The sequence below is a fragment of the Salvelinus namaycush genome, chromosome 28, assembly GCF_016432855.1.
Source record: "Salvelinus namaycush isolate Seneca chromosome 28, SaNama_1.0, whole genome shotgun sequence".
Taxonomy (NCBI): Eukaryota; Metazoa; Chordata; class Actinopteri; order Salmoniformes; family Salmonidae; genus Salvelinus; species Salvelinus namaycush.
This window is the reverse complement of record NC_052334.1, coordinates 36,028,337-36,043,201: the sequence shown is the minus strand read 5'-3', so window position 1 is coordinate 36,043,201 and position 14,865 is coordinate 36,028,337. Positions and strand designations below refer to the sequence as shown.

The 14,865-nt window shown below is 46.5% G+C and overlaps 1 protein-coding gene across 1 annotated transcript in view; it reads right to left on the bottom strand.

The window, feature by feature from the left end:
• Positions 1-14,865, bottom strand: part of mboat2a (membrane bound O-acyltransferase domain containing 2a) — an 85,280-nt gene that overhangs the window by 42,905 nt on the left and 27,510 nt on the right. Inside the window, exon 2 of the mRNA XM_038967762.1 lies at positions 3,459-3,604. Within this exon, the coding sequence (XP_038823690.1) occupies positions 3,459-3,604 (146 nt within the window). The remainder of the gene's footprint in view (positions 1-3,458; positions 3,605-14,865) is intronic.

Genomic DNA, 14,865 nt, shown 5'->3' with positions numbered 1-14,865 from the left:
GGTGTGTGTGTGTGTGTGTGTGCGCGCGCCAGACGGTGTGTGTGCGTGTGTGAAACGGTGTGTGTGTGTGAGCGCCAGACGGTGTGTGTGTGTGTGAGCTCCAGACGGGGGTGTGTGTGTGTGTGTGTGTGTGTGTGTGTGTGTGTGTGAGAGTGACAGTGTGTGCGCGTGCCAGACAGTGTGTGTGAATGTGTGTGTGTGTGTGTGTGAGTGACAGTGTGTATGTGTGTGTGCCAGACGGTGTGTGTGTGTGTGTGTGATCTCCAGACGGTGGGTGTGTTTGTGTGTGTGTGTGTGTGAGTGAGAGAGACGTTTTGTGTGTGTGACGGTGTGTGTGTGTGCGCCAGATGGTGTGTGTGTGCTCCAGACGGGGTGTTTGTGTGTGTGCGCGCTCCAGACGGGGTGTGTGTGGGTGTGTGTGCGTGCCAGACGGTGTGTGTGTGAGCTCCAGACAGGGGGGGGGGGGGGGGGGGGGTGAGAGAGAGTGAGTGAGTGAGTGAGAGAGAGAGAGAGAGAGACGGTGTGTGAGTGTGAGTGACCTTGTGTGTGTGTGCGCCAGATGGTGTGTGTGTGTGTGTGTGTGAGAGAGAGAGACAGGGTGTGTGTGTGTGTGAGACGGTGTGTGTGTGTGTGAGACGGTGTGTGTGTGTGTGAGACGGTGTGTGTGTGTGTGTGAGACGGTGTGTGTGTGTGTGTGTGTGTGTGTGAGACGGTGTGTGTGTGTGTGTGTGTGTGTGTGTGAGACGGTGTGTGAGACGGTGTGTGAGACGGTGTGTGAGACGGTGTGTGAGACGGTGTGTGAGACGGTGTGTGTGTGTGTGTGTGTGTGTGTGTGTGAGACGGTGTGTGTGTGTGTGTGTGTGTGTGTGAGACGGTGTGTGTGTGTGTGTGAGACGGTGTGTGTGTGTGTGTGTGTGACGGTGTGTGTGTGTGTGTGTGTGACGGTGTGTGTGTGTGAGAGAGTGAGAGAGCTGGTGTGTGTGTGTGTGTGACGGTGTGTGTGTGTGAGAGAGTGAGAGAGCTGGTGTGTGTGTGTGTGTGTGTATGTGTGTGTATGTGAGTGTGACGGTGTGTGTGTGTGTGTGTGTGAGTGAGAGAGTGAGAGAGATGGTGTGTGTGTGTGTGACGGTGTGTGTGTGTGCACCAGATGGTGTGAGTGACAGTGTGAGTGTGAGTGTGTGTGTGCACGCGCACGCCAGACAGGGTGTGTGTGCTCCAGACGGGGGGAGGGGGGGGAGGTGTGTGTGTGTGTGTGAGACGGTGTGTGTGAGACGGTGTGTGTGAGACGGTGTGTGTGTGTGTGTGAGACGGTGTGTGTGTGTGTGTGTGTGAGACGGTGTGTGTGTGTGTGTGAGACGGTGTGTGTGTGTGTGAGAGACGGTGTGTGTGAGACGGTGTGTGTGAGACGGTGTGTGTGAGACGGTGTGTGTGAGACGGTGTGTGTGAGACGGTGTGTGTGAGACGGTGTGTGTGAGACGGTGTGTGTGTGTGTGTGTGTGAGACGGTGTGTGTGTGTGTGTGTGTGTGTGAGAGGGTGTGTGTGTGTGTGTGTGTGTGTGAGGTGTGTGTGTGTGTGTGTGTGTGTGAGACGGTGTGTGTGTGTGTGTGTGTGTGTGTGTGTGTGTGTGTGACGGTGTGTGTCGGTGTGTGACGGTGTGTGACGGTGTGTGTGTGTGTGTGAGAGAGTGAGAGAGCTTGTGTGTGTGTGTGTGTGTGTGTGTGTGTGTGTGAGTGTGACGGTGTGTGTGTGAGTGTGACGGTGTGTGTGTGTGAGAGTGAGAGAGCTGGTGTGTGTGTGTGTGTGTGTGTGTGTGTGTGTGTGTGACGGTGTGTGTGTGTGCACCAGATGGTGTGAGTGACAGTGTGAGTGTGTGTGTGCACGCGCGCGCCAGACGGGGTGTGTGTGCTCCAGACGGGGGGAGGTGTGTGTGTGTGTGTGTGTGTGTGTGTGTGTGAGAGAGACGGTGTGTGTGTGTGTGTGAGAGAGACGGTGTGTGTGTGTGTGAGAGAGACGGTGTGTGTGTGTGTGTGAGAGACGGTGTGTGTGTGTGAGAGACGGTGTGTGTGTGTGAGAGACAGTGTGTGTGTGTGCGTGTGAGAGACGGTGTGTGTGCACGCCAGACGGTGTGTGTGTGTGCGTGTGTATGTGTGCGCCAGACGGTCGGTGTGTGTGTGCGCCAGACGGTGTGTGTGTGTGTGCGTGTGTGTGCGCGCCAGACGGCGTGTGCGTGTGTATGTGTGCGCCAGACGGTCGGTCGGTGTGTGTGTGTGTGTGTGTGTGTGTGTGTGTGTGTGCGCGCGCCAGACGGCGTGTGTGTGTGCGTGTGCCAGACGGTGTGTCAACATGACAGAATTTAGTGATAGCAGGTCTGAGGGAGGAGGAGTGATGAAGTCAGTCAGTGGAATGACTGGTCAGTGGTTGTCAAACTACAGCGATAGGAATTCCTGCTGCGTTTCTGGTCCCACTTTCCTCTGCGTATTCTATGTTACATAGCCGTTAAGGTGCGTTTCACCGCTGACTAACAACAAGAGATACATTAGTCACACTAAAAGCCATCACACAAAATGTGATCGGACCACAACATTATCATGTACCTGAATCACATCACAATAAACACGCTCAGAGCTGCTGCAATGCTGGAATGACTCAGCGTTTCACACGCTCAGCATTTCCCCCAGGCCTGCTCATGTAAACACAGACAGTACACACAGGGACAGACTGAACCCTGAGAGGCACACTGCCAAGGGACGTCAGGTCATTTACAACGGCCCCACAGCGCCCTAATTGAATATCAATTACTCCCGCATCGACCAGTTTGCCTTGGCCCGTGACGGATGGAGGGAGAGAGTGAGGGCAGAGGCAGGGAGTGAGGAGAGATGAGTGGAGGGAGGGAGAGAGTGAGGGCAGAGGCAGGGAGTGAGGAGAGATGAGTGGAGGGAAGGAGAGAGTGAGGGCAGAGGCAGGGAGTGAGGAGAGATGAGTGGAGGAAGGGAGAGAGTGAGGGCAGAGGCAGGGAGTGAGGAGAGATGAGTGGAGGAAGGGAGAGAGTGAGGGCAGAGGCAGGGAGTGAGGAGAGATGAGTGGAGGGAAGGAGAGAGTGAGGGCAGAGGCAGGGAGTGAGGAGAGATGAGTGGAGGGAAGGAGAGAGTGAGGGCAGAGGCAGGGAGTGAGGAGAGATGAGTGGAGGGAGGGAGAGAGTGAGTGAGGGCAGAGGCAGGGAGTGAGGAGAGATGAGTGGAGGGCGGGAGACAGGTGGAGGAGAGGGCGCTCAGGCTCAAAGAAAGATGGATGGAGGAAAGAGGGGAAGCAAGGAGGTGTGAAGGAGGGAGAGATGGAGCAAGAAGCAGGAAGGGGCGAGGAAGTGAGAGATGGAGGGAACCAGAGATTAGAGCAGCATTTGAGGAGGAGAGGTGAGGGTGAGAGGAGGACAGTACCAGTACCAGTACAGAGTACTCACCAGCCAAAGCAGAAGAGGGCCAGGTAGAAGCCAAGTAGTGTAGCCACCACATGCCTGATGAAAGGACTGGTCTTACTGGGGTGGAGGTAGAGGCGGAACCAGAAGGCCGTGAGCAGGGCAAACAGCTGGCACACCACAAAGTTCACCTGGGTGAGGAGACACACAAAGGAGATTGTCAAAACATTAGTGAGTTTTGTACCATCCTAAATAAATCATATTTTTCACTAGAAGAGTGAGAACAGTGCCTTTTTCCAACACACAGGCAGACAGACAGACATGCAGACAGGCAGAGGGAGCTGGCAATGCAACATGAAACAGTTGGGAGGACACGCTTTGTTGATAGAACAAGATTTTGATAAGGCTCTGGTTTGCCTTGATAACTGGCTACGGCAGGCATAGAGGACACCCTTTCAAGATCTTTCCGGAAACGATTTGGTTTCCTCTTGTTCCTTCCATGCGAGCAAAGCCTGGCGTAAAAGCCAAAACGACATCAATTCAACTCGAGACTGGTGGTGCTCTTCCAAGGACGATAAACCTAGATCGACGTCAACACACCCACACAGTACACAGCCCATCTTATCAATTGCAGCAGGCAGAATTCTTCCAGGAGCCGCCATGTTGCTCAAGTCAACAGGGACAGCAACTATCAGTTACACCAGGTCACCTATTACCTTTCAGTGATCCCCGGCACCCAGAAGCAAAGAGACGTTAAGTGTTGCATAGTAACTGTGGTCACACATCCAATCTACAATGAGAAGTACTAGTTGTATTGTGAGAAACACACCCGTTGTATTCCCATGTACAATAGAGTATGCCAAAAGGGCTGCTTCGGTAGAATACAATTATTCTTTGAGGATTAAATTTTTTATTTATATATTGAAGACAAGTGACAAAGCGAGTCTTGGAGTCTTAAAACAGGAAGACTCCAAACGACAACATACAAAAACATAAAAACACAAAAAGGACCAGAAACATTTAACAGTTCGTATTTTCTTATATATATTTATTTTTTTCTATCGCGGAGAAGTTGTAATAAATATATATTTATTTTTTACCTAGGACTGTGACTAGGCTATTTGGATAATGTGTGTGTTACTATGCATGATGTCCACTCCACCGCAGCCTCATCCATCGGTTCCTCTCATCCTCCAGTGTTTCCACGGTGAATCTCATTCTTCACGGGAGGAGGAGGGGGATGCAGATTCACACCCGCCTCTATTTTGCCGGCCCGGCACCCAGATTGAATTTGTACCGCGTTTCAGATTGCCTTCACCTTACTGTACGGCCACACTCTTCCCCCGCCGCCACCTGCCCTCAGGAGCCTGCGCCGCCACGCTTGTTCACTCACCCGTCTAAGTACCGCGCTGCGCTGTCCAGCACAAAAGGGGGAAGATGCCGAAGCAAGACCGAGGAAAATAGACAAACTGATCCCGAGCATCTCCTACTGGACTCGGCTTACTAGTACGACTGTAGTCCAGGGCCAGTCACTGAACTCCTCGGCCACTCTCAGACAGCTGTGACACTAATCATTTCTCGGGGACCGTTACGGTGACAGCGATCGGATGAGTGTTGTGATAGCGATGTCGCCATCATATCATCCCATTGCCATAATTTTTTAAAAATGAATAAAAACACACGATGACTAATATAGTGTTGATTTGGATTTAGCAGCGCTATGGAGAATGTACGTAGGTTAAGGTTTGACAGACAAAATGGTATTCATCTACAAAACAATCCCCCTGCTACACAAGCAGTTGAGTAAATGAACAGGCACTGGAACCAATGGCCGGTAGATAACGCAGAGTGGGAGGACACGGCCCCGTTTCATTCCCTAAAGTGTGGTCTCGGAGCGCTGGGGCAAAGCGGCTTTACCGGGCACTACCCAGATTGACTGGGGCTGGAGGAGGGTAACAGTAACAATGGAAGCCCCCGTTCCCCCATGATTATTTATTATTATGATGAGCACGGTTTGATCTTTCTGAAGCTGTGATAACATAAGGTGTGTGTTAGTGAGGTGGAGGGGGAGCGAGTGCCTGTGTATCAAAAAGTTGTTTTGGGTCGAGGTACACGGATTTGCAGATGTTATCGCAGGCGCAGAAAAATGCTTGTCTGTCCGTGTCCGTCTGTCCGTGTGTGTGTCCGTGTCCGTCTGTGTGTGTGTGTCCGTCTGTCCGGGTGTGTGTCCGTCTGTCCGGGTGGGTATATGTGTCCGCCCGTCTGTGCCCGTCTGTCTGTGTGTGCGTCTGTGCCCGTCTGTCCGTGTGTGTGTCTGTGCCCGTCTGTCCGTGTGTCCGTGTGTGTGTCTGTGCCCGTCTGTCCGTCCGTCGGTGTGTGTCCGTCTGTCCGTGTCCGTCCGCACACCCTTCCCCGTCCATCCGTCCCAGACAGACACACACCCGTCCGTGAGTGGATGCGCGTCCGTGAGTGTCTGCGTGTCAGAGACACTCTCAGACAGACACTCACAGATAGTGTTTCTCTCATTGGGGACCAATCTGGCCCATCAGCAGAGATGAGTCATGGGGTGATTGGGGACACCTGGCTGCCTGTCAGTCTCATCACGGTCCCCTGTGTCTGTAGCCATTCATCAGACTCCCTCCCAACCTCTGCCCTGCCCTGACCCACCACCACAGCTACCACACTCATTTGCCCTCTGACCTAGCTGACAGGCACACACACACACACACACACCTGGATGCACCTACTGACAACACACTTACAGTCACAGTATGAGGGGTTGAGATGGAGGGAGGGCAATAACACAGTAATCTGGAGAGGATAGTTGGTAGGGCCGGGAACTGCCAGGGACCTCACAATACCAAATTATACTTAGTTGCCGATGTGTATTGAGATTCTCACGATTCTATATGGATTGTGATTCAATTCAACAGCGCAATATATTGCTCTGTAGGTCTGCTGCAGAGACGAGAGCATGAGAAAATTTGTTCCGATGATGGAAATTAAAAAGTCCTGAAAACATGTTGACTGATTACTTAAAGAAGGAGAACAAGCTATAGAATGAAAAGTACCAGAATTTGAGCAGGTGCAGCCGACCAGCGCTAAATCACAATATGTAACTGTATCGATTTATTCCCCCATCACTAGTAGCCGTTCAGTGTCGACACACTGACAGCGACTTCAGCTGAGACGATGCCATTGAGCACAGCAGCAGTGACATGCATAACAAAACATCTGTCCATGTTCAGTTAGCTCGTGGCAGCAACTGCATTTGACAGAATACAGTAGAATCATCTAGGTTGTCCCTGTAGATTGAGAAAATGAACAACTAAGGAAGATTTCTCGCGGACTTCTCAAACCCCGGCCTGGTCGGTTTGCTTCGCAAGCGTTCCCGGGAAGTCTTGCGGCGTTGCGCCTCTGGGTTTAGAACCGGTGTCGAGACGATCTGTTGACTGTGCATTTTGAGTTAAAACCTCTTGAAGCTAGGGGGCAGAATTTTTATGTTTGGAAAAATAACGTTCCCATTGTAAGCTGCCTATTTCTCAGGTCCAGATGCTAGAATATGCATATAATTGACAGAGTAGGATAGAAAACTCTAAAGTTTCCAAAACTGTCAAAATATTGTCTGAGTATAACCTGAGGAAATCCAACCCGGAAGTGACTTCTAATTACAAAAATCACTGTTCCATTGCTTGCCTTTCGTCCATTTAAAAGGGATATCAACCAGATTCCTTTTCCTGTGGCTTCCTCGGGGCGTGAACAGTCTTTAGACATAGTTTCAAGCTTTTATTTTGAAAAATGAGCGAGATTTATCAAAACGCGTCAGTGGATGTCCCTCCATTAGTCGTTGCGCCAGACACTCGTTGCTCGACATTCTTTCTCTCCAATATTGAATAGTTTACAGTCCGGTTGAAATATTATTAACCTTTTCTCAATAGGGGGTGCTGTTTGCACTTTGTAAAAATTTCGTTCCCAAATTAAACTGCCTCGTACTCAATTCTTGCTCGTACAATATGCATATTATTATTACTATTGGATAGAAAACACTCTCTAGTTTCTAAAACCGTTTGAATTATATCTGTGAGTAAAACAGAACTCGAGTTGGAGCAATTTTCCTATGAGGAAGTGAGAAATCTGAAATCTGCAGGCTGTTCTGAGGTCAGTTTATTAATTTGCATGTCTTCTATTGGTTGAGATGCACTGCATACGCCTTCCCCTGGATGTCAGCAAATAGTGAGAATTGGAATGGAGTTGCTAGGCAGATCTGAGGCCTTATAAATGGGCTGGCAACGTGGGGTCCTCTTTCCTTCGTTCGCCATGACGCAAGACAGACCTCAGGATGGCGTTCTAGAAAGCTCCCGTTATAGCCCTTAGATATATCCGGCTCTGATTTTATTCGATATAGGTGTTAAAGACATCATAATGTTGTTATTTTAAACCGAGTTATATCAGTTTATATCAGTATATTACGATTTTCGGGTATTTATTTGTGCTGCGTTCTGGTGAGTTGGGCACGTCTGGGCCACATGGCTAATGTCTACTGCTAATTCCAAAGTTGAAGGCGACAATCTACAACCGAGCAACGATTCTTTTGGACAAAGGACAACTTGCCCAAGATTCTGATGGGAGCTCATCAAAAAGTAAGAACTATTTATGATGTTAATTCGTTGTTCTGTTGAAAAATGTAAAACTCATATTCCGCCATTAATTTCGGTGCGGTCTCGCTTTAACACACGCTGTATGTCGTAGTAACGTTAATTTTAAAAATCTAGCACAGCGATTGCATTAAGAACTAATGTATCTTTCATTTGCTGTCCAACCTGTATTTTTTAGTCAAGTTTTTGATTAGTTACTGATTAGATTAGGTGCCTCTCCCAAGATTTCTCCCGACATATTGTTGGCAGAGCTTGGCTACTATTCTCATTGTATAACCACGATTTGTGCCGCTAAATATGCACATTTTCGAACAAACTATGTATTGTGTAATATGATGTTATAGGACTGTCATCTGAAGAAGTTTGAGAAGGTTAGTGAAAAAATTAATATCTTTTGCTGGTTTATTCGTTATCGCTATTGTTGGCTTGAATCAATGCTGTTGTGTGGTTGGCTATTGTAGTAAGCTAATATAATGCTATATTGTGTTTTCGCTGTAAAACACTTAAAAAATCTGAAATATTGGCTGGATTCACAAGATCTTTGTCTTTCATTTGCTGTACGCTGTGTATTTTTCATAAATGTTTTATGATGAGTATTTAGGTAATTCACGTTGGTCTCTGTAGTTATTCTAGTTGCTTTGGTGAGAGTTGTGATGGTGGCTGCAATGGTAAACTATGATGTATACCTGAAATATGCACATTTTTCTAACAAAACATATGCTATACAATAAATATGTTATCAGACTGTCATCTGATGAAGTTGTTTCTTGGTTAGTGGCTATTTATATCTTTATTTGGTCGAAATTGTGATAGCTACCTATGCAGGAAAAAAAAGCGGGAAAAAAAAGTTGTGTCTTTTGCTATCGTGGTTAGCTAATAGATTTACATATTGTGTCTTCCCTGTAAAACATTTTAAAAATCAGAAATGATGGCTGGATTCACAAGATGTGTATCTTTCATCTGGTGTCTTGGACTTGTGATTTAATGATATTTAGATGCTAGTATTTACTTGTGACGCTATGCTAGGCTATGCTAGTCAGCTTTTTTACTGATGGGGGTGCTCCCGGATCCGGGATTGTGTGCAAGTAGAAGTTAATGTTAAAAACAACATGAGGATTGATTATTAAAAACGTTTGACATGTTTTTAACGACCTTTACGGATACTATATGGAATTTGTCAAGCCTTGATGACTTGCCTAAGGCTGTGGAATACTGAACATAACGCGCCAAACAAATGGAGGTTTTTTGATATAAAAAAAATCTTTATCGAACAAAAGGAGTCTCGTGAGTGCAAACATCCGAAGATCAAAAGGTAAGCGATTAATTTTATTGCTTTTCTGGCTTTCGTGACCATTCTACATGGCTGCTAGGTGTTCTTACTGTTTTGTCTAGTGATCGATAAACTCAAACGCTTGGATTGCTTTCGCTGTAAAGCATATTTTCAAAATCTGACACGATAGGTGGATTAACAACAAGCTAAGCTGTGTTTTGGTATATTTCACTTGTGATTTCATGAAAATAAAAATAAAATTGTATTTTTTTATTTCATTTGGGGCTCTGCAATTCAGCAGTTGTTTACGAAAATGATCCCGCTAAAGGGATCCGTGCATCAAGAAGTTAAAGGGAGAGCTTCGGTCTGGCTAACAGATGTAGCGACAGTTAGCGGCTGCTGGCGCTAACCAGTCGTGGCATGAGCCTGAGTGTATCATATCAGCACATATTTACAGTACAGAGGTCTTTTGTTTCTCTTCAGGCACAAACAGTAGGAAGAAAAGCACAAACAATGGCGGCGCTGGCTTCTTGTCCTCCCACTTCTATTGTTATCGGTATCATTGTTTGGGGAATGAATGCTCTCGGGTGCTAATGAGGCGATAATTAGGATGTGGATAGGGTGAAGGGCCGTTTGGGCGGAGAAGAGAACGGTTTTAGCTTTAAAGCGATAATTTGTTAAACAGTGGTCAAACCTTTGAGTCACGATCACTTTCTAAGTCAAAATGCATGCCGAGATCTACAGCTCAGATTATTTTTTATACCTTACTTAAAAAGGGTAAGCCAATGCAATATTAACCTATTAAAACAGTACTGTAGCAATGAGGTTTGTGCAGTTGGCTATAGGCCCAATACATTATCACCGCATCCTGGCCTTGCTTGAATTGCCCTGCCAATGGATTGTTGTACGGACCATGTAAAAAAAATAGACATTTCATATTTGGAGGAAGGCTATATGATCACACCGGTAATCGATCAGTTGCTGCATTACTTGTGATGCACAGCTGAGTGAGCATACATTTAAATCATTTAGCTTTTTAAGTTTTACTGAGCTGATGGTGCCCATCCCGCCGCTGACCCTGGCCAAAAAGGGACACCGTCTACTAGCTGATGGCAAAACTCGAGTCGCACCGCATTATTTCTGCCTCATGCACAAATTCATGGTGTTACTCCTCCAAGATCAGAGAAAGTGAAATATTCCTCGATATATTATTTTTTTTAAAGATCCAAGCAGATAATAACGCAAGCCTATCGATAGCCTACACTTCCCGACTCATTTCAGCTTCAGTGCTGGTTGTAGCATGTGTGGAAGTAGGACGAAAGTGCATTTTATGGCTTATAAAAAGTGAACACATTTTATTTTTTAAGTGTTGACAATGCTGAGTAAGAACTTAAACATGAACTCGGTCATCAAAACAGCATCTATATTACGGTATTCGTTGACAGTCTCTCTAGTCGTGGTTTTAAAAAACATTTTGAAATCTCACAGTATCAACTTTGCTGTAGCTTTCTTTAACGCCTGCTACGTTACTGCAGATACTAAAATCGGAGCCATTCGATTGGACAGCGGTAGGCCTATATAGTGTAATTGATTTTCACGCCGGGCCCCCCGGGAAGGCAGAGTTTGTACCTTCAGACACATGAAATGGTTCCAAAAAAATATATATTTAAAAATAACATCGGAACACTTCGCCTACCTGGTGCGCCGGGCAGCTGAATCGGGTGCACCTACCACCAATAGCGATAGACAAAAAAATGTTTTTTTAAACAGTAACGCAAGGCTTTATCAGGGTTGTTTTTTTACAGAAACGTTTGGCGATCAACTAGAAATGCGTTGGAGATCGACCAGTTGGTCGATGTACCCAAATAAATAGTGCATGTAAGACACTGCCTAAAACACTGGACCTACTGGTGTACAAAGAGGGCAACATCATTTATGAACATAACATGTGTCAAACTGGCTTTAATTTGAGACATTTTCCACAAGATACACAACATCTTTTACCATGTAGATAACATTGACATGCCGATATGGTTTTATTGCCATCCATCTATTTGCCACTTATGGCTCTCAACAGCAAAGAGACAAAAGTTGGGTTTTGTTTGCTGACTGCTGCTATATAACCCAGAGGTGAAAGACAAGTACATTTCTTATGCAAATGACGTTGAGAAATTGAGCTGGTATCGATCATTAAGACTGTATCTCACAGAAACGACAGTACGGTATTGTCAGATAGAGTCCCTGACCAATCCACTGTTGGCATGACTCCCATACAGATAACACCTCTTCTATAGGCCAGTCCCTGGCAGACAAGCACACAAAGGCAGCAGGATGCAGAGAGATGTCTTTCTCCCATCATCACACACACACACACAGGTATACACAAATCACTCAAACCATTTGCAACAGCTGTACCAATAATCGAAAGTGTTTCAGTTACACAAGCTCTTTTCTCATCTTCCTTGAAAGCAGGTCATTCTCAAAGTGTGTGTATAACAATGATTACATGGATACAATTCAAGACCAAACATCGGTTAAGCTCTGTGCCATCAGTATTAACAGTGTACATCACAAAGAACCTGCGCACGTTTCGATTGCTCTCTAGGAGAGTGGCTTAGCTTACAACGATTCAAGAGAATCCCTGATATTTTGAATGTTACACTTCACAGCTTGTTTGAATGCACACACACACACACACACACACACACACAGTTCAGAAAACAACAAGTGGGTCTCAAACGTGATCTTAGTTCTAAGTGTTGAGGACACAGTGTTTGCCTATGTTTTTCCCTGAACTTTTGGAAGCATTATGGTAAAGAATGGAACTCCACCAAAACAATGGAAACACGTGAGGGAAAGATCCCAAATCTCCTCATTGCCCTACAGCAAAATTAGCCTACATTTAGAATATCGTTTGTGTGTATTTCACACTATGTCGAGGTCAAAATCTGAGTATAATTCTTGTATGGATGTCAAACCTAATGCATGTTCATCTCATCGTCCGCAATCAACTGCATTAGAGTTTAAAAAAAGACTGACTACCACCAAGATGTTTATATGCTAGCTATGCTACCAGCTTATACGAATGGGAGTTAGCATTTAGCAGTCACTTTTTCTAAACCCGAAAAGGGACTACTTCGAAATGTTATGCAGCGAAAAACAGCTAAATATATCCAAATCGGACTTCAGTAACCACGTCATGACAGATTTGACGAAAATCCACTTTTGTTAGATCAGATTTGCTGAATGTGCGCCAATCTCACGTCCTTCTAGCCCCCACGGTCTGCGTACCATTGACCCCTTCCCCACATCCATCCATGTTTTCCCCTATTGAGCATCTTATTGCTATGGAGCCATGTGTCATTGTTAAAACGGAAAGTAGTTATTAAGCGTTGTCAGGAATTGAATGGCCTCCTTTTACAACAAGTGGTACCTGCGGAATGGAATAAACTGCAAGGCTGACACGTATGTGTGCGAGCGAGTACGTGTGTCAAAGGAACAGTCCTCTATCCCGCCACCACCAAGAAACAGCCCTAGTCATTACCAAGGAGCGACATTTACCCTGCACAACACAACATATGACACATTCAAATCACACTTCTAAAGCTAGCATAAAACACACAAACACTCCTCTTTGATTCCTCTCACTAGGTCAGTCGAAGGTGCACACAGACCGCTCTCTAACGGCTGCTGTTGACCTAAGTGAGCCTTAATTACGCTACTCTAAAAAAAAAAACATATTCAAACCAACACAATAAATCAATGGAAAGCTGCTGAGCAACGACTGCATACAAATGAGTACTGGCTCTGAACGCAAGAGTCGTTGTATTTATAGTGTCCCTACACGACGCTTGGGTCAGAGCTAATGGAGTGAGAGAGAGGAGGAAAGATGACTGCTCTCTGCTCCTCCCAGTCCTCCACACTTCCCTCCAACCCCCCCAGCCAGCCATCTGGCTCCCTCCCCTTCTACACGGCAACTCCAGCTGAGGAGCTAAATTAAACCAGAGATTTTTTTTAAAGGAGATAAAGGGAGGAGAGCGAGAGAGGAATGGAGAAAACAGAACTGCCGTGACAGAGGGAGGCGAAGAACGACGAAGGGAAAGACTGAGAAAGAAAATAGACAAGGGAGAGCGAGACAAGAATTAGTACAGTAAAAAGAACAAAGAGGTAAAAATGGAGTGACAGAGGACCATGTACAGTAGAGGGACTGTCCTAGCCCTAAGGGGTTGATAGTGAGACTGTACTGACTGACAACGTCTCCTGCGGTTTCCGTAATGAGTTTCAGGAAGGCTGCTTATCTGAGCCTTCCACTCCATGCAGACTCACTCCTCAGTCAGCTACTCGGTCGCTTTCTAAAAGCGCCGCCCTACTTCAGGAGGAGCGGGCTGACACAGGAGTTCCTCGGCTTAACGCCAGTCAGCGCTAATCGCTAACTAGCGATTCCACTGTAGGCGAACATCTGCATGCTGTAGCCTGTCTGTCTCCACTGAGACCGGTTAGCTAGGGCCCTGCTCCTCACAGATAGAGCCTTTCCAACAGACGGCTTAAGTAAGTGGGTGAAGGGAGTCAATCCCAGTCTGGGTGGATCAGACTCAACTCAAGCCTTGGAGAAAAAGTAGAGGGCTAGGAATGACATCAGCTCCGAAATGTGCACATACACTATATACACAAAAGTATGTGGAATTAGTGGATTTGTCTATTGCAGTCACACCAGTTGATGACAGATGTATGAAATCAAGCACACAGCCATGCAATCTCCATAAACAAACATTGGAGTAGAATGGCCCGACTGAAGAGCTCAGACTTTCAAAGTGGCACCATCGTAGGATGCCACCTTTAAAACAAGTCAGTTCATCAAATTTCTGCCCTGGTCAACTGTAAGCGCTGTTATTGTGAAGTGGAAACGCCTAGGAGAAACAACGGCTCAGCCGCAAAGTGGTAAGTCACACTAGCTCACAGAACGGGACCCCGAGTGCTGAAGCGCGTACAAATGGTATGTCCTCGGTTGCAACACTCATTACCGAGTTCCAAACTACCTCTGGAAGCAACGTCAGCACAAGACCTGTTCGTTGGGAGCTTCATGAAGTGGGTTTCCATGGCGGATCAGCCGCACACAAGCCTAAGATCACCATGCGCAATGCCAAGCATCACGGCTGAAGTGGTGTAAAGCTCATCACCATTAGACTCTGGAGCAGTGGAAACACGTTCTCTGGAGTGATGAATTACGCTTCACCATCTGGCAGTCCAATGGATGAATCTATGTTTGGTGGATGACAGAAGAACGCTACATGCCCCAATGCAGTGCCAACTGTAAAGTTTGGTGGAGGAGGAATAATGGTCTGGGGCTGTTTTTCCATAGTTCGGGCTAGGCCCCTTAGTTCCAGTGAAGGGAAATCTTAAAGCTACAGCATACAATGACATTCCAGACGATTCTGCGCTACCAACTTTGTGGCAACAGTTTGAGGAAAACCCTTTCCTGTTTTAGCATGACAATGCCCCCGTGCACAAAGCGAGGTCCATACAGAAA